At 43.9% G+C, this 24,100-nt stretch overlaps 1 protein-coding gene across 26 annotated transcripts in view; it reads right to left on the bottom strand.

The window, feature by feature from the left end:
* svila (supervillin a) overlaps window positions 1-24,100 on the bottom strand; it is a 110,470-nt gene that overhangs the window by 48,769 nt on the left and 37,601 nt on the right. For 7 of the 26 annotated variants that reach the window (XM_078162534.1, XM_033638527.2, XM_078162537.1 and 4 more), the window contains exons 1-7: window positions 19,293-20,068; window positions 11,045-11,108; window positions 8,392-8,483; window positions 6,150-6,213; window positions 5,886-6,028; window positions 5,095-5,797; window positions 1,770-1,853 (exon numbers count right to left, since the gene is read on the bottom strand). In XM_078162534.1, the coding sequence (XP_078018660.1) occupies window positions 1,770-1,853; window positions 5,095-5,797; window positions 5,886-6,028; window positions 6,150-6,213; window positions 8,392-8,483; window positions 11,045-11,108; window positions 19,293-19,350 (1,208 nt within the window). In that variant the 5' untranslated portion in view covers window positions 19,351-20,068. Of the gene's footprint in view, window positions 1-1,769; window positions 1,854-5,094; window positions 5,798-5,885; window positions 6,029-6,149; window positions 6,214-8,391; window positions 8,484-11,044; window positions 11,109-19,292; window positions 20,070-24,100 lie in introns of those variants that run through there. The other 19 variants (XM_033638528.2, XM_078162544.1, XM_078162538.1 and 16 more) reach the window with 11 other exon arrangements.

Raw genomic sequence — 24,100 nt, 5'->3', positions numbered from 1 at the left:
CTCATGACAAGGTCTGTGGATTATCTTGAGTAACCAGGTCATGATCTTACTATATGATGATGAAAACTGTCTGTCTGTTCCATGTTTTTCTCCTCACTGATTTGGTTAATCCATGTGAAATTTGGCACAGTGGTAGAGGGTCATGGGAGGATGCCAATGAAGCAATATTACATCAATTGGCCAAAGGGGGGCGCTATAGCAACCGATTGAAATGGCAAACTTTGAATGGGCATATCTCATGCCCCGTATGTTGTAGAGACATGAAACTTTGCACAGAGATGCCTCTCCTCATGAGGAACACATTTGTCTCAAGAACCCATAACTTCCGCTTATTTTGAATTATTTCCGCCATTTTGAATTTTTTTAAAAACACTTCAAATGGATCTCGTCCTAGGAAGTTTGAGCGATCTGCATGAAACTGGGTGAACATAATCTAGGGACCAATATCTAAAGTTCCCTCTTGGCAAAAGTTGGAAAACTTACTAAAACTGAGCTTCTATAAGGCAATGAATATTGCGGAGGGCGTGGCTCATCACATAAAGGTGTATAACATCTCAAGGGTTTCACCCATCACCACGCAACTTTGTAGGCATATGACCACACATAATCTGAGGGGACCCCTCCATTATTGACCCCATCAAACAAAATGGGGGCGCTAGAGAGCTAACTTCTTATCTAGGCCTAACCGCCAAATGGATTTTTACTAAACTTGGTAGATATGTAGAACAGGACGCCTCAAGGTGACTGGAGAAATTTAACTCTAATTGGCAACTGGGTGGCGCTATAACAACAGAAAAATGCTTCAAAATGGCTAAAATGCGACTGATCGCTGTGGCTCCCCCTGTGGACCAATGTTTCTGTAAAGCTGGTGAGTTTTCCAAATGTATTTTTTGGCACATCTAGTTCCATTATATTAAAGAGAAGGCCGATATCTCCAACACTCTGCAACTCACACCAAAACTATCTAGAGTGATAAACAGCACTACAGGTGAGAGGAAAAAATATGTACTTTTGATTTTGAGGTGAACTGTCCCTTTAAGAAGAGTCACTTTGTGTCATAGTTTGCCATGACACGCATTGGTATTATTAGAACAGGTTGGGCTACTTTGAAATGCCATACACTTGCATGTGAATTCTACCACACTGCTATACAGGTTTTTACTGTTACTGAACCTCTACTGTCGTTCTTTGTCTCACTTCCATTTGGGAGAATCATAGCTGGTTCGATGCCCCAAATTTGCACCATTAAAAGTCACGCTAAAATAGCTATTAGCAACTCCTGTGTAAGTAGAGGATGTTGAATACCCAGCCCCTAACAGTCTCTGATTTAAGGTCAGTGTTACTCCAGAAAAAGAAGCAATACTGCAACATCAGTACCCAATGTTTTATCCTTCATTACTATGTTCAACATTTGTTATCAGATGGATTAAACTGAACACAGCAACATATGCATGGGAGATGAAGTTATGCTCTGAAGCAAAGGAAAAAGAAGCTTGTAGCAATGGGGATGATCATGATGTGATGTCAGCTGACTCTCAGAGCTCTAAGCAGAGCTTCTTAAACATCTGTGTCTTCTAATGCACCCAGGACCCACACTGAGTAAATGAGCTTTAACCCTATGAGATGAGATGACACAGGATGCAGTCTGGGTCCTACAGTTTAAGAAGCACTGCTCGTAAGGGTTGATGAGTTTGGTAAGTCCAGCTGGATGGGAGCATGGCAACACGGCAGGTGAAATTGGGGGGGAGACACAACCAGCCTGGGTGTACCTCGAGGGCCAGTTGATGAGGGAATGGGTGTCGCCCTCAGCATCAGTCTGGAGGAACCAATCAGTGCTCACTTTCGCCCTCGCACTGTACCGATGGAAACCCGGTGGGAGACAAGTGAGTGAGTGGGTGGGTGGGAGACAGTCTAGATTCAGTATTCAGCCTTTTTTCTTGGAGCACACACAGACACAGCACTGCATTACACACACCATTGACTTCACACTGCGCTTGACCAGAGTGAGAATGGGCTTGGACACCAGCAGGATCCTGCTCAGAATACAAGTTCAGCTCCCTGGTGAGACATCTCATTGTTATTGTGGTTTTGGGGGGAGGCTTCACACGCAGTAAAATATGAACAATAAATCTCTTATTTAATGTTTGTTTAATGAAGCGCAACGACCACAGGAACACACTCTGCTTATATTAGATTACATTTGGCCATGTTATCACTGCATCTCTGTATCACAAGAGACGACCTGTCTAACTGAGGGTTTATCTACTGAGGCAGATATGCTGATGCCATCTCACTTCACCGCAGCAAAAAGACAGATGAGTCATTCTGATGCTGCATTAGGACAAAAAGACGAATCAGTTACATTACGCCTGGGCCTGAGCTCAACAAAATCAAGGGGGAAGTCCCTTAGTCATGAATACAGAGGATTTAAGAGGGAAAATTCAGGAGGGAGAGATCATTTCATAAACTAAATATTGCCTAAGACCACAAGTTATATCTGATGGTAAGAAAACAGAGAGAAAAACTGTGGAGGGTCCACTTGGTTCTGAGGAACTGAGACCTGACTCAGAGCCAAAGCTGGGTCCAAATTGGATGGATGGATCCAAGTATACTGAGCAGGGCTGTGCCGTATCATCTTGATCACAATAATACCGGTATAATTTTTAATATCATATTGTAATACTCGGGATATTTCAACTTGTTGACATATCACGGTGACAACAAGCATGGCTGAAAGCGAAATTATTACAGACTCCACGGTGGTTCCAAAAAGAGGAGCAGCTTCAGTAGTGTGGAATAAACCGTGGCGTCCTGAATGTTTTATAAACAGCCCCGGACTTCTCAGACTCCTTTAGTGACTTACTGAGGGGTAAGAGGGACCATGCTTGAGAGGGAACTCATTCAGCGGCTCCTCTGGCAGCAGCACAGCGTCTCTCCCTCTCATCTCTCGCTGTGCGCACACAGGAGTCGGTGTTGTTAAGTGTAAAACCTGACGTCTCTGAGTCTTTACAACTGCATCAATATTAGGTTGAGCAAAGTCATCCAGTGAGCCAAATGGATCCTCTGGCTGTTCGGTTTCCGTTACTTAACATTCGTTCACGGGACACCGCTGTTATATTGCTCCTCTTTTCGTCCATGGCTGCTCGTGAACTGACACATCATCACACTGCTGCAAAGTTGGTGCTCTCTTACTATTTAGTTCTGTTCAGGTCAAATATTTGAGTCGGGTCAAAATATCCTCAAGTCTCTGTTTTTAAAAATCAGCTTATGTATGTCACATTCAAGTACGTTTTCCATGGTCCTGTTTGCATCAGGTCCAGCCCGTCAGCTGTCATTTACAGTTGGATCAGGTCCGTCTTTGTCGAGTTTTTCCCAGTTATTTTAAAATGCACGTCACATGTTTTGTGTTGCTTTTGAATAATGAAGTTCACAACAACGACCAATCTTCAACTCAACTGCCGTCCAACAAAAATACTTTGACTAAAAAGGTTGTAAAGTTCTAATAATATTATGTAATGCGGCATTTAATCAAGAAAATGTCCTGGTGAGGAGCTCAGTTTTTTCTTTCAAATGCATGGTCTAAAGAAAATTACTATATGTAAAGAGTAAATGGCCACTAAGGGTTTCCTCGAAAGGATCTGTAACTACACTGAATATGCACAGGGGCAATATAAAGAAAATGGGCAGCATTAATAACTGACACCATTTTGAAGAGTTTCCAAGGTCAAGAATAAACATTATCCATTACATGGTTAAAAAAATGACCTTTGTTCATTACATTTTACTACTAAGTCCTAAAATTAAGCCATTCACGTCGGACAGAATTTTGACCCATGTATTCCCTGAGAAGACGCTGAGGGGATGCTCTCCTCTGTGCTTCTTTCCCATCAGGCCTCCCTGGTCTTGATCAAGCCCAGCTGTGGGTCACAGTTCTGACCGCAGAGTCACACTGAGCCGCCCAGTAACACAACACCCTCGCTGCACGGCAGACACACACACACACACACACACACAGCGGCCAAGTTTTGAAACCTGAGAGGGGGATTTAGGAGCAGCGAGAGGGGGCGATGCAGACGGGAACATGGGATGGGGAATGACAGCACAGTCGGGTGTAGAATCATCTTCGTCTGTTCGTGAGCAACGCGGGTCAAATCTGGTCAAAAGCTGGGCTGGGCCGGCTGCTTGTTATGTCACGAATGAGGAAGAGAGCGTGTTGATGCTATCTGTGCAGCATCGTCTCTTCTGCCTCCACATCATGTGACAAAGCCACTGTGGCATTCAATGGCACACGTCAAACATTTTGGACTGCATTAACGATCTTTTAAAAAATAGACACTTTATCCATTTCGTCGAAACTACAAAAATAAAACTCAAGGCCTAACAAAGCGGAAGTATCCTTTAAAGAAGCACCTGGTGCTCTGATCAGCACTGGCGAGCTTCTCTTTAAGAATGTGGGATCAGCTACAGAGCCAGAGGGTTCACTCCATCCAAACTGCCTCGGAAACAGCTCTTCCTAACAGCTTGGCCTGAACGAGTTCCTCTGGGAATTTAAAAAAGTACAGCAATTTGCTTTTCTCAACAGATCCACCTGAAATCTCTGGAATACAAGCACAACATTTTGTATTAATCTGCGCTGTGTTTTGCAAGCCCAGCTGTGGGTCTCAGTGGGACTTGATCTCCGCTCAATGATTGTTCCAGCACGAGCTCAGGTTGCCTGACCTGGTATGAAACTACAGTCCTGCCAACAGGACAACCTTGGACACGTGTGGATAAGAGGGACAGAGACCGAGGTGGAGGGAGGGAGAGTCGGCCTGATGGATATCGCTGTCACAGCACGTCCGTCTATTAAAGAGAATGATGCAGCAGAGTTCTGGCCCACATTGAGACCAGGCTTGGACTCTGAGGGTTTGAAGGGAAGCTGGGATCTGAACCCTACAAGGGGGACGATCTGCTAATGAGATTTTAAACACAGAGCAGAGGAGATGGAGCATTTCACAGAAAGACTTCATATCTATCTGCTTCCTAAAGGTTGTGAAACAAGCGACAAACTACTTGAGGGACAAACAGGGGTTACAAAGCGATCAGAGCACTCACCCCTGTCGGCTGAGGATGTTGTGGGCCTGCTGCTCGATGAATAAGTCCCCAGGAGACACCCCATGCTTAGGTGAGGAGAGGGAAGGTTGCCTGTTCAGCTTGGGGGAACTGGGCGGCATCCCTGTGACTGCGTAGTCCTTGGAGGGCACCCTGGCAGCTGAGGACAATGATGTCACATCCATGTATGAGGACGAGGACGGAGGCTCAGGAGGAGCAGCTCTGCGTTGATTCTCCAGGTTCATCAGCCTCTCCCTCTCTGAGAACGAGTCCGCCCTGCTTCGACCCGTCTCGTAACCTGAGTCGGGGTGGCCGTGATGAGGCGCTGTGCGTGCTGCCCTTGGGCTCAGGGTGATATCCCTGCCGTCCTCCCCTGCCGACTCTCCTCTGTGACGCCTCTCTGAGCCTTCTGACTCCTTCCGGGTGCGAGTGTAGCGGGGTGGTTGGTCCACCTCCGGCTCCTGATCTAAAGAGATGCCATAGCGCTCAGCCAGCTGCCTGCGTCGTTCTGCCTTGTAGCGGGCGATGCGTTCGGCCTTGGACTCCAGCTCTGGGGCACTCGGGGCGGAGCCTGAAGTGTAGACGGGCTCTGTGTGGATGGAGGACTGGGGGTTAGGTCTGCATCGGGCTCTGGACTGCCGCTCTGGAGCCGTGAGCTGCATCTCTGGGCTTTCGAATCCCTCCGTGCCATACCGCTGGAGTGTCACTGAGAGAGACACACAGAGAACACATGTCAGTTTTCTCCACTAGCATAAAAATGAGTCAAAATGGTCGCGGTGCTGTTCTTGTCTCACCACCACAGGGCTCGCAGGGGTCGGAGGCCCTGGTGTATCGTGGTGTGTCCTCCTCAAGAAGCCGGTTGGCCACCAAGCTAGGCAGCAGAGACGGATGCACCTCACCTTCGATGCCCTCCAGCCGCCGGGCGATACGTTCCTTTCTACACACACACAGACAGGAAGGAAGACGTAGGTAACCTCAGACATGTGATTATCCACCACAACATTATCATTATGAAGACCACTTGTAGCCTTATTGTACAATTGACATCACCCTCTCACCTGTTCATTTCCAAGTCACTTGAGCTTGTTGTAATGCCTTCAAATCGTTTCCTCAATTCAGAGACTAAAGAGAGAATAAGGTACACAATACTGTTATAGCACAATAAAATATAAACATCTGTCTTGGCAGTGCCATCTTAACTACTAGTACTAAGGTTTACTGTATGGAGTTGGATTTGTGTCTTTATTCCATGCAAGAAAATAAATGATATGAGAGAAAAAAACAATGTTTGAGAGAAAAAGTTTTCACACTGATAGCAAAAAATAATAATATTTGAGACTAAAAAAAGTTTTGAGAGAAAGTATTTTGTCATAGAATATAAAAAATAATAATTTGAGATTTAAAAAATTATTTCCGAGATAAAAAACTTTTTTTTACTCTCAAATATTTTTTTTTTTGCTATCGGTGAGAAAACATTCTCTGTCAAAACATTTTTCTTCTCTCTCTCAAAACCTAAGTCTTTGCTCGCGTGTCAGGATTTTGCTTTCGCTGTGAAAATAATGTCATGGGCGGGGCCACGTTCCTATTGGCCAGTCTCAATCGAATTGACAGCTGGGTGAGGATCGTCTTGGGAGTCAAATTCAACTGAATCACTCATCCACCATGGTCAATTCACCGACACAGATGCGCTGCGTTATTTGGGAGCGGAGACTCCAATGTTTGGGTAAGGTGATGACACACACAACTCAATGGGTAGCTACCTGAGCAAGTTGGTTATCAAAATCATTCCTGTAATGAATCCCTTTTCTCACCTAACGTTATTTTACCGAGATTGTGTTATTAACTGTACAGAGTCTTTGACACTAACTTTAACCAGCATGTGTCTACGTAACGTTAACCCCATGTTTTCATCATCGTTATCTAGCTAGCTAACGTTATACCAACGTGCTATTTAAGGCACTAAAATGAGTGCCATTATAGTGCCTTAATTTATGTTATATCGCTGTAACTTTAGCTAACGTTATGTGTGTAGCCTATATTTGTGTTGCTTGCGTGTCAAATGGCTACGTTAACCCAAATAACACAGCACATCTATGCCGGTGAATCGACCATGGTGGATGAATGATTCAGTTGAATTCGACTCCCAAGACATTATTTTCACAGTGAAAGCAAAATCCTGACACACAAAGACTCAGGTTTTGAGAGAGAGAAGAAAAATGTTTTGAGAGAAACAATTTTTTTTTTTTTTGAGAGAAAATGCTTTCACACTGATAGCAAAAAAAATAATATTTGAGAGTAAAAAAAAGTTTTTTGAGAGAAAGTTTTTTTTATCTCGGAAATCATTTTTTAAATCTCAAATTACTTTTTTTTTATATTCTATGACAAAATACTTTCTCTCAAAACTTTTTTAGTCTCAAATATTATTTTTTGCTATCAGTGTGAAAAATTTTCTCTCAAACATTTTTTCTTCTCTCATATCATTTATTTTCTCGCATGTAATAAAGACACAAATCTAACTCCATATACTGTGGCCTGTGATCAAATTACTTATTGAATTAACACTAATTAGCTACAGCTAAACCAGTGATTTAAGTCATTTCAACCAGTGCAAACATGGGTGAGCACCAGCTAAAAATAACCCCGCTGACGTTGCCTAAATGTTTTGTACATTTGACTGTGCTAATAAGAATAGAAAGGAGGCGGGGAGAGATAACAGGTCTGTTGAGAGATCTGCTTAATGAATCTGGCTATCACGCCAAAATGGAACCAGCTATTGTAACTCAACCCTTATTATCTGAAGTCTTCCTGTAAAGTTAAAAACCAAATAAGTCTCACTACTGAGTACTGTGCCTGAGGGACATTTGTTCATCTGGGCTTATTGCCCAGAAAGTCATGCACACTATGACTAGTTTTACTTTTCCATCTGATCCATTGCAATCGGTCTACTAAACAGTTTCACCTCCACAGACTCTCTCTTATGCCCAAATAAGTCAATCAAAAGTGGCCTTAACAGCTCATCAAACTATTATATTCACAATCCAGTGGGGCTCAACAGACCCACAAACCTCTGTAGGACCATTTCTCTTTATTGGAGTAAATGGATAAGAAAAAACTGTTCATATTGTGCAAAATGTGAGCCTTGTGCTCGTAGAAAAACTGGTTTTAGACAAATCTTGACATGAATCCACCTGGCAGAGAGGCTGCTGTTGCACAACAGTCAAAAAGCCTGGGAAAGTTGACATTGTGAGGGCCATTTGCAAAGCAGGCAGAAATCAAAATTAAAAAAAAAACCTTACTCACCTTTGGGGAGATTGGCCAAGAGACTAACATCTATATCCTTGGTGCTTTTTGCTGGGTCGTCTTTTTCGTCGAAGGAGAATTCTTTCTGGAAGCTGAGGGGTGCAGGAAAAATACCAAGTGTTATTGAAACAGGGGCTGAGCTGTGGGAAAGAGTGCGGATTGTTTATAGACTGACAGTGTAAGCAGTTGTAAGAGGCTCCGCTGAATAAATCTGAATCTGAACAGTCATCCAGATCATTAAAAAATGCTGGAAGCAGGATCGGTTTGAATGATGTTCAAGAATCTAGTCAACCAGCCGGTGGATTATGGATGGAAATACAAAAACAAGTGATTAATCATCTGAACAATACGTTTGGATTTCGACCTGTTGATTCCACCAAAATTCCCCCAAACATTTATCTAGAAAGGAGAAGGTTTTACCCTCGTCACACCCTCACACATACACACAGTGAACACATACTGAAGTCATTTATGGATTTGATTCAAAACCACAGAGTTACAATACAGCTATAAAGGACCTGGCAGCAGATTACTGATGTTAAGAAACACTCAAGAATTGGGAAAACATGACTTTGCGGTTCTGTCCATGCCAGCGACCACAGAGTGGTGAACACGCTGATATATACAGACATCATAGATTATTTCTATCATAACAGCGTCTGTTTTCATGACTGAAACATCTCATTCCTACATGCAAAATGTTTTCAAGTCACAGCCACACCCACAAGCAGTTCAGTGCCCGACGTCCTCGCTGCTGTAAAGGAATCTTTCTAAAAGGAGACTGACGTGTAGACCTGGTGGTGTATTTGACACCCAGCCAGCAGCATGTTGCTGAGCAATCCTACTAATGCTGCAGCAGGAAGGTTTTACACGGCCACGCAGCAAAGGGAGCTTATCTTGTAGTTTCTCACTGAGCTTGGACAGCAGCCCTGTCTGAAGCACCCGAGCCTTATCTGAAACCCTGCTATCTGTTCGGTTCCACAATCAAAGTACTACACTAAAGTTGTGTTTAATGGATATCTCTGTTTCAGGTTAAGATAGGGCTTAATCAGCCTGCAAGTGTCTTTTGAAATAGAAATAGCACATTCTTTCCCCAGAGCTAGGCTGCGACACCAGGGGTCAGCACACCCTTGCTTGGCCATTCCTTGCAGGTGGTGGGCCCACAGGGTGGAGGCTCCAAGTTATTCACTAGGGCTGAGCCTGACCGGGCACCATGGCCTAAGATCGGGCCACCGGATGCTCGCTGGCAAACTCCTCCCCAAGGTCTGGCTTCAGAAGGGGGCCCAGTGTGAGGTACTCTTTCCCCAAATGTGCCATGTCATTGTGGTCTCCTTGAACTGCTCTCAGTCTGACCCCTTCCCTGGGACCACTTTGTCTTGGGAGACCCTACCACACAGCTCCCAGGATCACAGAGACACGCAAACCTCTCCATCGCGTTAAGGTGGCGATTCTTGGAGAACCTCAGCATGGCTCCTGGGCGCCTCCCATTAGAGGTGTTTCTGGCACATCCAACTGGTAGAAGGCCCGGGGGCAGACCCAGAACATGCTGGAGGGATTACATATCTCGTCTGGCCTGGGAACGCCACGGTGTCCCCAAGAAGGAGCTGGAAAGTGTTGCTTGGGAGAAAGATGTCTAGAATACTTTGCTCAGCCTGCTGCCCCTGCGACCTGGCCTCGGATAAGCGGTTGAAAATGGATGGATGATCATTCTTTCTCTTACAAATGTAAAGCTGAGTTCATATGCAATAAAACAAACACTTGCTCAGCTCAGTTCATGCATGGATTTGTGGCTCTTTCTACCTCCATTTCCTGTCTACCTCTTCACTGTTTTCTCTAAAATACAGGTTAAAATGCCCACCAAGTCCTGGTCAGCGAGAGTCCACTTGGACCCCATGTGGACATCCACGTGCAGCCCTTGTTTTTTTTACTGCGCTGACGATGTGCATAACTAGCATGTGCTCCAGTGACAAAATAAAATCTCTTCGCTCCACACTCAAGTCCAGTTGTTGGTGTATGTGCCAGAAGAAGAAGAAATGAGAAGAACATGAAGACAAAATGGATGCTGGTTTCTAAGAGAGGTTGTGTGATGAAATCCGCTGTTACGTACATTTATATATAATTCCTTAAAGTAATACAAAGACAACCAAAAGGAGTGGATCGGGAAATGTGCATGCATGGGACACCAGACCAATGTGGACCCTTACATGTAGTATGAATAGAACCATGGTCGCATCCGTTTGACCAATACAAGTCCACAGCTGTCTGCAGACGTTCAACACATAAAGTACAGCCTGAATGGGAGTGGAACCTCCAAACAGCAGCCTGGCACCTCCCAGTATGATTCAAGACTCTCAGTGCAGGGAGAATGGTAGAGAAAGAGGCCAATGTGTCATGGTGATGATGATCTCATTTGTTGAAGGTACCTGAATAATAGTGTAGTTATAACATTGTAGCGTCTTTACAATCGTTGGTAGAAAAACCAACAGGTGTGGTCTATGTATGGCTTTATCAGACATTTTCAACTGCGACATATATCAGCTTTTAAGTTGATGAATATTTATTGATATCAAATCTCTTGTACCGACCCAGGTTTTCATTCACTGCATCTTTAACAAAGTGATCTAACACAACAGAAATGAAAAGCACATCTTACCTCAAAGCTCTCTTCTGTAGCAGTCTGGGGTTGCTTAGTTTAATGGGGGTCTCACTCCCGAGGCCTGTGGACAGAAGAAAAGTGTCAGCGTTAGTCATGTCACAGTGCTCGTTCACCTATTTCAGTGCTGAACAGCAGAACCTTCAGTTTTTAATGAACAGACATACATTGCAAGGAGAACCGGTCAGCGTGTCTGCAGGTCTTTGGCACAGAACCACATTAATTAAGTGGACTTCCACAGAGAAAACAAACGATGTGGAAAACAACAATCTTCCTGCCTGACTGAATCACATCAAATAAGAAGTGATCTGTGCAGTTAAGCACCCCTCCGACCCACAGCACCCACCCACTCCCACCCCCACACACAGCAACAATTCATCACTGCACTTACATCAAGAGACAGTGACTGTCTCCGTCTTAAGTATCAGTCTACGCGCTGTGCATGAGGTCATAGCTTGAAGGGTTTGATAGGAGTGACTGTGTGTGTGTCACTGAGACAGGCGCTGTAAAGTCTGATTGCACGTCAAGGTTGCAGTGCAGCTGGGACGGTGCCAGGAGGAGCTGAACGCATCAGCGTCACCGGGCAGCACTTTAATACTCGCCATGAATACAGATAAAGGACGGTATGAAGAGACAGAGAAGCCATACTGTCCAGCTCCCCAAATCTTACAAACACACCACTATGAAGCTCAATTAGACACACAAGAGTTAACAGTCTGACCCAATAAAGTCTGGTGTCAATTAGGAAAGTGGCCAGAGTCAGTAAACAAGGGCAAAATGTGACATAAACACCTGCCTGCAGAGAAACGCAGCCTCATTACCAAGAAAAATGGCATTAGTGGGTATTAAGCATCGTAAACAGCCTTGTGAGGAATGCAAGCTCCGCAGAACATCCCTTTAAGGAATGTCTGCTTCAGTTACTGACTCCAAACCACAAACCTGTGGTTTTGGCTGCCCTCGGACCTCAGAGTGGCCAGAGCCGAGCAATTTCGGGACAAACATGTGGTCCCACTTCCATCCCATCCGAGTTCACCTCAGGGCCGCGTGACGCCCCTCCACACTCCCCCACTGCTCCACCCAAACCCTAACCTCTCCCCCGAGACCGCCCACCCATAACCCCCCATTCCAGATCTCTTAGTCCTTATTAAAGATGTTTGGGTTGATGCTTTAAATCCCTCCTACTTAAGCAAAACATCATTTTGAGAAGAAAGACGGCTTATTTGGAGAGGGCGGTGCGCCTGGTTGTGTTTGGGGATGGTTGTGTATTGTTTCAGCTGGTCGGAATACAGCTGGTGAAAACACGGCTCATTCCTTGCGAGCCTCGAATGATAATCCTGGTTATTTGAGCCGATTGTGTTTTCTTTTGAAAATGATCCGAAGATTAGGTTGACAACGTTGGAGCAGATATTTCAAAGCAGAAAACGCTGCAGTGGTTGGATAAGATCTGTCTTTCTAAGAGATGAAGAAATGTTACCAATTTTCCCACCAACACCAACACACAGTATCTGCAGCTACAAAACTGAAACTGGTTTTGTGTGAGGCTCATAAGCTCTGAGCTGACAGAACTCACTCAACACATAAATTACCATATAGATTTTCTCTTTGAACTCTTTACTTTTTTTTGCTCCAGCTTTGGGTATAATCACTACAAGCCTTGGCTAGACACGCAATGTAATGTTATATTTTAAAATTGCTTTTGAATATAAATGGTGCTATACACAAAAATATTACAATCTGAATGTTAGTGTATTTCCTTACATTCTGATGATCAGCACCGCAAAAAGTCCTGCTGTATTACAACTACATAAGTAATGATCAAATGGGTTACCTTGATACTGAAAGAAACATTTAAATTATATCTAATTACTCTGCAAGAACTGAAGTTTTAAGGGGCATATTTTTCTATCACAATTAAGCACATTTACAGACTATCTAAGGCTAGAGGATAAAAACCAAAGATAATTATCTCTAAATATTTTCCTTAACAGAAATATAACTAATGTTTGATAAATACTGGATATTATCAAACCATGCAAACACTATTGGAAGAGGGTCCTAATGCGCCTCAAACACTAGTTGCCGCCTGCCATTATACAGAAGAAGACGAGACCAGCCACCAAGGCGTACGCACTGAGCTAATTCATATGGTAATGTTATAATGTTGAAACAATGTTTAGGGGGCTATCCTACAATTAAATTCACCAAATAATGTTAGCTACAGTAGCTGTATGGCTAGTCAACACAAGTTAACTTTGTGTTAGTTGGGGCTATTTCAATAGAATGAAATGGCGTAACATTAATGTGACTAATAACTTTAAAGCTCTGGTGAAGTTTTAGAGTCCTCACATCACTCGTGGAGATCCGAGGGAGAAGTGGGTAGCAGCACAACTGTACACCTAATGGCTGACGGCACCCCAGATTAAAACGTCCAAGAACACATAACTGAAACCACAAAATATCTCCATACTGCTCGTCTGTAGTGATCCAAGTGCCTGAAGCCCCGACATAAAAAATTGTTTGGAAAAACGTCATTTGAGCTCTGTTTTTAGCCTCATTGTAGCCTGTAGCTCTGACTGCCTCTCTGTACACTGAGCTGGAGGACTCTAAAACTTCACATATGGGTGAGTAGATAATGGCTGAATTTTCATTTTTGGGTGCGCTATCCCTTTAATAATGTTTTATTTATTGATGTTACTTTGATTAGGCTATAATTAGTTTTAGTCTACCTCAGATTTGTGTTTTGCTGTTTGGCAAATGTTGACAATTAACTGTATGGATCCTTCAACTTTTACTCAGGACCAAAAATCAGCCTCGAAACTTGAAAGAAATAATGATCTAACATTTATAATAATAATTATCAGTATAAAATGGTATGAACAATTTTATTGTGACAACATTTTTGGCCATACTGCCCTGCCCTACATCTATCCTGAATATATGTCTCAAGGCCTTTGTACACCAAGAGCACATTTTCAATTGTTTCACACAAATAAATATGACCTAACGTTGTGTCAGTCGCAAGTACAGTGTGCTGATTCAGGCAGTCGGTGTATGATGTCTATATGTTCAACTATGATTCAATTATGACTGAGAGGAACTCGCAATTTTTGTCAACCTGTTTTCTGATTCTCATATTTTTGGCCGACCATTCATCAACCTCCTCGTTTTGTAGAGATGTAGGAAATGTGGACACTGACAGGTACGGTGTAGCTACAGTAGCTAAGTGCACAGCAAAGTGGATCCACCTCCCTGTCAGTCTGCCAGCTGATTTCCCTGCTGTGTTCATGTGTACACTGCTTTGTTTATGTTACTGTGCAGCTGCGGTTCTCTGTTGATGCAGCATGTGTGTACGCTTGTGAAGTGTAGTAAATGGCAATGACATAGTCCTTGTTTTCAAAGTTGCAAAAATAAAATGATCAAATATGTAAGGTGCAGTTTTTATTGGGTGCTACCATATGACAAATAAAGAATCCAGTTGTAGCCAGTTGTGCAACAACTACTATGCAGTTTGCAGCTTTACCTAGGGGATTAGTGTGTGTGTTTACTTCTGGTCTGATTCAAAGACAAGATTGAGGTGACTTCTGGTAAACCAGAGGTCTTCAATGTTTTTCAGGCCAAGAGAGACAGAGCAAAGACTCCCGCTACTACATATACTGAATTAACTTGAGTTGCATATGAAACTGGGCCTACAAGTAGGGTAGCCAGTAGTGCCATTTCCTATTAAGCTAGATAATAATTATTAGCGTATTCACATGTTAATACATCATGTATGTTTCTGAGGTGGAAGAAATTTCGAAGTCTCTTGCTCGAAAATTACAAAACGAGTCATCATGGCGCACAAGAATGTCCGTACACTTGAAATAAACAGCTAACTGGCCAATATGTTTCAACAGTATGCAACTGTTTGCTAACTAGTTTCCGCACTGATTTAGCATCAGCTAGCTAACATGATGGCATAAGAATTCATGGGGAACAGTTAGTCTATCAGCCATGTTACATATGTATGTTAATGAGGATTTTCAGACATACACAGAGGGGCTGGGGCTGCCCGATTTCTGTCTGTGTTGGCGTGGGTTTTCGCCGAGTTCTCCCGCTTCCCCAGTCCAAAGACATGCAGGTTAATTGGTGACTCTAAATTGTCCGTAGGTGTGAATGTGAGTGTGAATGGTTGTCTGACTCTATGTGTCAGCCCTGTGATAGTCTCGATCAATGTCAGCAGACATACTCTCCAGTCCCATCGAGACCCTTATCTGGATAAGTGGTTACAAAAAATTAATGAGTGAATAAAAATTAAATTACCAAACAACAATTTGGCGGCCCCCCTGCAGTAACTCTGAGGACCCCCGAGGGGTCACGGACCCCTGTTGAGGACCCAGGTGTTAAACTTAAGATCTTTAGAAACCCATTGGAGGCTCATGCTCTTTGCTCCATCGACATGTTTTTCCCAGAGTGTGTTCCCTGATCTCTACAATGCAGGTGGTGAACAATATGTTACCGTGACCAACAGCCATAAAGGTCAAAAATGTAAGAACAACAACCCAGTTGACAAATACCAGAATTCCCCTTTAAGTAAGACTGTGAAACAAAACCAGATGCCACAGTAAAGGTTAATGAGCTGTTGGTGTGAAAATAACAAAAGCATTTGTCCCTGTGGGGCAGCTGTCTGACGCTATTGTCAGGTCTAACATAAAGAGTCCTCCACAGCCCAGACCTGTATTCCTTTTACACCTCATACAGCCTATATGCCGTGGCATGTGGGCCATCGGGGGGCGACCCCCTTCGGAAAGCCTCAATACATTCGTCATTCCAGACGCAGGCATAAAAACCTCCACAATGATCACAGATGTGGCAGAGCCTTTGATGCTGGCTGTAATCTACAGAAACACTATGTCCGCTGTAGCCGGGAGGGAATGCGCCAGGAATTCCTCCGCACCGTGCCCCATGTGTGCTGATGAGGCTGTAAAAGCGGCTCGGTGCTGATAAAACATGAGGATAAAATGATTTCATGATTCAGTGAAGTGTCATTCAGGCTCTGAAGTGAGGAAAGCCTTTTATGTGAAGGTATCAAAGGTGTGAAAGCACAAAGACTGTAAAACACTGTCTGTGCATAAAGGAACTAAGTTGTCTCTGGGAACGCTCTGCGGCGACAAATCCGACTTTAACCAGAGGCTCAGGTCAAACCTCACTGTTACAACACATTGCAAATAAATGAGATGCACAAGAAGGCTGGAGAGGACGTCAATCAAACAGCAGTGCTTCCTACAAACAGAAACACCGAAAGAGGCATCAGGGCTGAGCATATGTCCTAGTTCAGATACAGGATTAACTCAGATTCCTGGGATTACAGCGAGCCCAAAAGGAAACGTGTCACTCCTTAACTGTTTGCATTACATCACACTACACGGGCATGTGTGTGCATGCATGTTGAAGTCTTAACATCCCCCCCTGACAGTTGCCCACCTCCTATGCCTTCACTGTGCCTGCTGGGAGACTCAAGTTGAAACTAAAGCCTGGCTGAGAGAAGCTTAAGAAGTAAAGCATTAAAAAACAGATGGAGAATCGGAAATTAGGTGAGGCCACGGCTGCAAACAGTAGGTTTAACAAAAGGATGTGACAATAAGCCAATTATGTGTTTAACACTAATAACAATGAATATATACAAGCAGCTCAGTCTGACGTTTAATTCTGGGGAGGACACACAGAGAGCTACGCTGACACATTTAAACCCTCAAACAAACCTCAGTACACACCCTCCTTCCCCAAAACGCTAGTCTTGCTGCTCATATAAAAGCCTGAAAATGTGGGAAACAGTGGGCCACCTGTTGTAGATTCCCAGACAGTTTAGTGTGGAGTAGCCAGATCCCAACACTCACTCCTCACTCAGAAAATATTACAGAGGAGGGTGGGAATGAGACGCACTCTCTCACAGACCTGCAGCTTGTGCACAGTGGGGCTGGATGATATGACCTCTGCATTTGCATGAGTAGCGCTAACACGTAAATACAAGTATCTTTTACTGCATCAGTACACAACAGTTCCTGTTTCATGCTGAGTCATGTTTCTTCTTACAATGCCTACACTATGATAGGACTTCTGCATAAATGCCCAGTCACAACAGGAAGTGCTGCAATGAAATAAATGCAAACATCTATATGAAATATGTGGTTCTAGAAGCTTGGTGATGCCTTCGAATGGAACTTGTGATCTCGTGTTTACGACCTGGGAAGTCATGTAAATGATATGCGTGAGAACACTAGCTAGACATCAGCAACGTGGACGCTACTGTCAGTGTCAAAAAAGTCAAGAGCTGCACGATTCAATCATTTTAGCCTCATTCAGGTTAGCGGAGGGCTAAAGCGGAAGTCAGTCACTCAGCCACACTCACTCATGTTTGGCCACTGAGCAACCTATAGGAATGAACGGGGGCCCAACACAGTTCCCAGTTCTCTTTTTACATCCATGGTTGAGAGACCACTGAGGCTAACAATTTAGCAAGCTGCTCTAATGTAGAAAATGCAAAGTCACAGTGACAAATGTGAAAGGTGAGGCCGTTGGAAATATTTAAACAATATATTTTCCTCAGGCATATTATAAATTTAGACAAGATATGAACTTACCATCCACCCAAACCTCATTTGAAGGCCACAGTATTGACTACAGTGCTACAGTAGCTGGCGAACTGCTAGCTAGCAATCCAGGAGCATGCTAGTTTTAGTCTGACTCCATAGTCTCGGGACATTTTTTGAATTTCTCTGTACTGTTCTCTACCCCTGGCATTTTGTTCTCAGGGTTGCACGCCATTTCATTCAATACAGAATTACTGACATGGGGGAACAACCTCTGCAAACTAGCTGGCTTGCAAACTGTCAGGCAGCTCGTTAGCTAACAGGAGAAAAAGTTCAGGCAATTTATTAATGTGACACTTTTGTACAATAAATTTTCCTCTAATTCCTGTCTAAAACCACTCCTCTTTAGTGCGACAATTTATACGTGGTCAGAGAAGGCTCGATAAAAATTAATGGTGCAACACGGTCAATGACTTCATTGATCCATGATCCATTTTGGACTCTCTAACTTTCTGTTGCATCAGAAAGTCAGAACAAGGCTCCTAGGATGTGCGTAGACTTTGAAGCCAAGTTGACATAGTGGCCAAACTGTGTAACTACAACTTCCAGGTCCATCCTGTGATGCCACTGGGCCTGTAAAGACTTCATATCCCCATAGACTTACTTTGGGAAAGAGATGTCTGTAAATCAGTGGATAGGATTTTTTGAGCATCACAACCCCCTGAAACGTCTTGTTTCACTAGCGAGATTTGATGCATGGGGTCCAATAGCATTTCAAAAGTCGAAAAGAGCGGCACAATTAAATTATTTTATCCCCATTTAAGTTAGCGGAGGGCTAAACTGGAAGTTAGCCACTTTGGAAGTTGCCTGGCAAAGTCTCTGGTGTGCTTGCTCTATGAATCCAAGAATATGGAAGATCTGGGGAATTTCATATCCGTGAAGTTGCACTTTTGGCTTCATGCACCTCTGGGCAACGTTCACAGGAATGAATGGGACATCGCCTCCAAAACTGTATCCAGTTCTGTTTATACATCCATGGTCAGAACTGTCAAGATGGACTGCTATTGGTCAACAGTGCAAATTTCGAGTCAAAGCTCTCCAAAGTTAAATTCATTGCAAGAAAGCAAAGATTTATTTCGCACCGCCCAGTGGAATCAGTTCATGGAAATTCCTTTTAACTGATCTTCCTAAAACAATGTTGCCATTTTAAATGCTGGTGTGACCTCTGATTAGATATCACTGAAGCTTCAGCTATTTGGAATTCAGACAGTTTATTTATTTATGGTGTTGACAGTAAAATTTTATGTCGATAAAAGATTTATAATGTCGGCAATTCAATAAATTTGGTTTGTCATCCAGCCCCAGTAGTAAAGCCAAAGAATACATCCATACATGTTCACTTTCTTAAATCTGAGTCCAAGTAGCTGCGGAGCCTAGAAATAGCCTCTTCCTTAGAACAGCCCTCTGCACTGATAGAGTCCCTTGTCTCTGCTACGTAGTGTCCTTGGAGGCTACAGCTGCAGTGCAAGGACAGCTGGCTGGAAAGCAGGACAGTGAGCAGAGAGGAAGGGAGCCTGCAGTCTGTTGCCTGCCAACTTCTAAGAGCTCAGATTTCCAGCTCCACAACCAGAGTAACCTGTCCCCAAGCTCCCAGCTGCAGAGCCCCAAGTTGCTGCTCTTACCTTGGCTGCAAAACTTGACATGAGTCAGGTAATTCGAGATCCACGGGTTCCGATACATTTTGGCAACAAAGTCGAAGGGAGAGGGGGGAGACAGAAAAGAACTGAAAGAGATGGAAAGACGGGGTAGAAAGAGGGGCAGCTGCCTGAGAGGTGATGCAGCTACAAAAGCAGTTTGTCAGTGCTCCGGGACGGACGGAGACGGAGAGAGAGGGGAGTCAGGTAGCGTCAGGGAGAGGCAGAGGAGAGAGGGAGGGGAGAGAGTAGAGAGAGAGACGTCCCAGCCGCAGTGCTGGTACAAGTAGAGGTCCTGGTAGGCAAACAGAGGAGTGGTGAAGCTGTGGCTGCAGCTCTGCCCCTTCTGAGATCCACTCCTCCGCTCTGGTTCCTTTAACAAACCGCTAACCAGTGCCCATTACAACAACCTGTCCTGCAGGGCTCAAAGCTGCTCAGCGAGGGCTAAGCTCATTAGCCAAGGCAAGCAAATCAGGCCCCATCCCTGCTGCAGATTGGAGTGTCCTGCATGCTTCAGAATGAGCCTCACAGGCACAGAGACGAGGAAAAGACTGTGTGTGTGTGAGAGCAAGAGAGAAAGAGATAGTTAGGAGTGTCCCAGGAGAGTGCTGCCTTCCCTTGGCTCACACACACGAGCGGGATGCCAATGAAACCGGTGCATAGCGTCAGAAAAGGAGGGGAGAAGACGACGACGGGAGCACGCAGGCAGGGTGGATGGGAGTGAAAATAAAGTGAGCAGGGGAAGAGGAGAAAGTTAAAATGACCCTCTCAGCCAGATGAGAAATTCCAGTCATCTCTCAGCGGGGACAAAATAAAAGGAACAGCATGCCGAGGGAGAGGAGGTGGGAGGGACGAAGAGAGGGTAGCAGAGAGCGCAATAGTGAAACAACATCAGGAAGTAAAAAGAGAGCATGTAAACGAGAATGTGAGTTCTGATATGTCCACTCGTGAGTAATGCTATCATTACGCGTAACACTGTGGTTCCTCCTGGAACAGCTGAAAGGAGCCACAAGGGGAAGACAAATAGGCTGATTTATTGACATCCCCACAACTCTCCTTTAAACACACTCATCAAAAGAGTTTGTGCCTCCCAAAGCACACATAAACTGATATTCCCGGAGAGTCGTGGTGTGTGTGAACCCATTTCCTTGTATGATTATGCTGTAAGTGAATGCCAAGAGAGAGACAAAAGCACACACACACACATGAGTACCTCACCTATACATCAATGTGACGGCGACGTGCTTATCACTGTGCCGAGAGGGCACTGCAGGGAGGCTGGCGCAGAGCCCGACGCTGCTTTTCAGATGCTGTTAGGAAAACAGTGAGCGGTATCTTATCTTTCTGCAGCATACAGAGCAGGAGCTGTCACCGCTAAACAAGCGGGCATCAACATAAAGCAGATGTAGAGGAGGGACGGGGTCGTGATTTTCTCAATACGGTGGCTGCAGGATGGCAAGAATAGCAACCAGGAGAAGCCTGAGAACGATATTCCCCCTGCTGTGATTTGTATCTTCTAAATTTCTTGTAAAAGTACGGCAGGTTGTTGGATCGTTCAAAACGCACCAGCACAGAACAGACGCATCACATCTAACATTTGTCAGATCACATAAATCTGTCCAGCCTCACCGTCAAGGGCTGCACAGGTGCGCCTGACTGACTGACTGGAGTGTGTAAACTTCAGAGGTGGGATTTTTTTGGATCCTTCTCCGAGATGAGCTCATCCGGCTCAGGCATGTGAACTGCGAACACACACATACATCACACACCTGCCAATTCAAACTGGGGCTGAGTGGATGGGAAGAGCGCTACCTGCACGCAACACTTACTTTAACTGTGTTATTTTCAGCACCATACCTTCAGGGCTGAGACGGACTGTAATTCATCAAACTTACTGCCAGACTTACAGCAGATGATTCATAAAGTCATGTATTAATAAGGTAATAATTATTATTGATGATCTTTTGACCTTAGATCTGGTGTTGAATGCCAACTGGAGTAATTTAAATGGAAACAAGTGAGCTGAAGAGGCTAGCGTCAAACAAAAACTTTAAATTGATGCTAGCCAAACTTTTCTAGTTTGTGATCGTTTCGCTTGAATTTCAGTCACCACTCACTCTTTACAGTTGTCATTGCTCTTCATCCCTCCCACCTGCAGTTCAGTTACTATTAGGTTCAGGCAATATCAAAGTATTATGGTACACCAGGGTATTCAGGAGTCCCGAGGGTATGATTTTCGATACTGTCAAAACTACAGACGCTTCTCTTTTTATCAAACTGATATGGAGATGCTGTATTGAGGTGATGTATTGCTGTGTCCAGCTTGCACCACCAGAGGTCAGTCTCTACTGGTGGAACCATAGATTGTATATAAAGACAGAAAAGGAGTCGCCACTTCTTCCCACTGTACAAAAATGAAGCCAAAAATACCCCGGGTACGGCTGCTGCCATCTTGCACTGGTAACGTCATTTGAAGCCAGAGTCTGTGCAGTAGCAATTTCTGCGGTATCAAGTTTGCCGTCCATACATCTGTCCGACCAAGCGAGCAGCACCACTGACTCCAAGCCCATCGATTTCCACACACAGCTGTCAGTCGTGATGTCAAACCCCCTATTTATGTGTGATAAGAACTACGTAAAAAGACAGCAACCATCTTTGGCAAAACTTTATTCAAGGTGTACTTTAAGTTTTTAGCTTGGCCCATGTCCTGTCCACTAACATGAAGGGGCGGAGTTTGTGACCTATACTGCAGCCAGCCACCAGGGGGCGATAGAGATGTTTTGGCTTCATTTTTGGGGAGCTGTCATGTCGACCATCTTTATTATACTGTCTATGGGTGGAACAGGGAGCTGAGAAAGATGGCGACTGCGAGTGGTGGGGACTCATAGGCGTCGTAGCTAATCAGTTAAATATGAATGGATAGGGAACCATGAAGATATGGCCACATATAACTTTGTCTTGAGATGAATTCTTCCAACTGTTAAAGCAATTTATTAGCCACATGATTTCATTCAACTGCCAACACCACCCGCACATTATCTCTATTCAGCCTACTCATGTGTTGGCATCCGCAGTGGCAACAAATGTCATCAGGTCCTCCAGCAAAATCTATGGAAGACTGATGCTTATTTCCTGATAACATATTACACACAAAGCATTGTATAGACAATGTCATACATGCTACAATCACTTCTATCACCAGCAGATTATCCTTTTTAAAAACACAAATATCATCATGTACCATAAAGCCCAATGTCAAAAAGGTAATGAAGGTATGAGAACATAAATACCGGCCAAGCTTAGTAACTCATTCAACTACTTTTAGCGCTTTTAACATAAAATCTGACTCACTACCCAGAAGGTTTATTCACACTTGACATGCAGCTCAGAAGTAAAGCAGGTCGTCCACCAATCAGAAAATCAGCGGTTCAATCCCCGGCTCCTCAAGGCTGCATGTGGAAGTATCCTTGGGCAAGATACTGGGCCCCAAATTTCTCCCGATGGCTGTTACATCAGCATTTGCGTGTGAATGCAGGTAGCACCATGTATGGTAACCTCGGCCAACAGTGTGTGAATGTGTGAATGTGACGTAGCGTAAAAGCACTTTGAGTGGTCGGAAGACTAGAAAGGTGCTATACAAGTGCAGTCCATTTAATTTATCTCCATTTTTAGTGAACTTAACACTACTTTCAGTTCTTACACACAACGAGACAACTGCTGATCCTAAACTTCAAACTTAAACTTCACATGCTTTAATCGACTACACTTCAACTGCTTTCAGCTTTAACTCTTTACAAAGCTTCAGGTGCCAGTATTCTCTATCACAAGTGCTTGTCAGATGGTCAAATAGCTTCTGACAGTATTCTAATGTTGCGCTTAGATTTGTTTGAATATGTCGGAGACCCAAAGTTATACCGTTTCTTTCTTGCTACATATGTAATCCAGTCAGTTTTTCAATCATCTGCCTTCAAGTGGCAACCTTTTTGTGGTTTTTCAAAGGAAAACAGAGTCTATGAACATCTGAAACCTATTCTACAAGCTTTTCTATTAAATGAGCTTGGTAACTATTTAATAATGTCAAAGTGCTCTGTGAAGCACCTTTAAAGGGCATAAAATACAATCACCGATGATGTTAATCAAATGCAAACTACCAGAACAGATCTTACTATCAAAGCTGTCATCATCACCTCTACACCTACCACAGCCTACCATCTGGCTGTCTGACTCGTATGTAATGTTTGTTTCTTTGAATCATCTGCTACAGGCATGACATCAGACCTACAAAACCACCCGACGGCTTCCACCCTGTTATTAGCAATGATGAGCCTTTACTGCCACGGATGGGCAAGATCTTACAGGTCGCTGCGATGATGCAACGCTGCTCTTGTTCTCTAATCTTTGTGGTGGATTGTAGGATTTATTCAGGTGGTAATACAGGCCTGAGGGGAAGCATGCACATTAACAAAGAAGCATGTGCGGAAGCTAAAAATACACAGATGTACTTAAAAGAAATGGTATTAATCTGGCTTCCAGACCTGTGCTTACATATTGAGTGATAATTAATACGCAGCAGATATGAGGAATGTGAGCATGCTGCATTAAGAGGAATTACTTTTGCTGCACATCACAGCCAAAGAGTCAAACAGGAAGCTGCACTTTAAACAAACTGAGGAAAACCAGCTGAGTTAGTTCTGACCTTGATTATTATTTGGCTGTGAAGACGAGTTTTCAAACTACTTCTTAACTATTTATGATCCGTTAAAAATACATAATCCTTCAGCCTTATTAGACAGCAG

This window comes from Epinephelus lanceolatus, chromosome 20 (genome assembly GCF_041903045.1).
Source record: "Epinephelus lanceolatus isolate andai-2023 chromosome 20, ASM4190304v1, whole genome shotgun sequence".
NCBI lineage: Eukaryota > Metazoa > Chordata > Actinopteri > Perciformes > Serranidae > Epinephelus > Epinephelus lanceolatus.
Note: the sequence above shows the minus strand (reverse complement) of the source record. Positions and strands in the feature narration are given on the sequence as shown.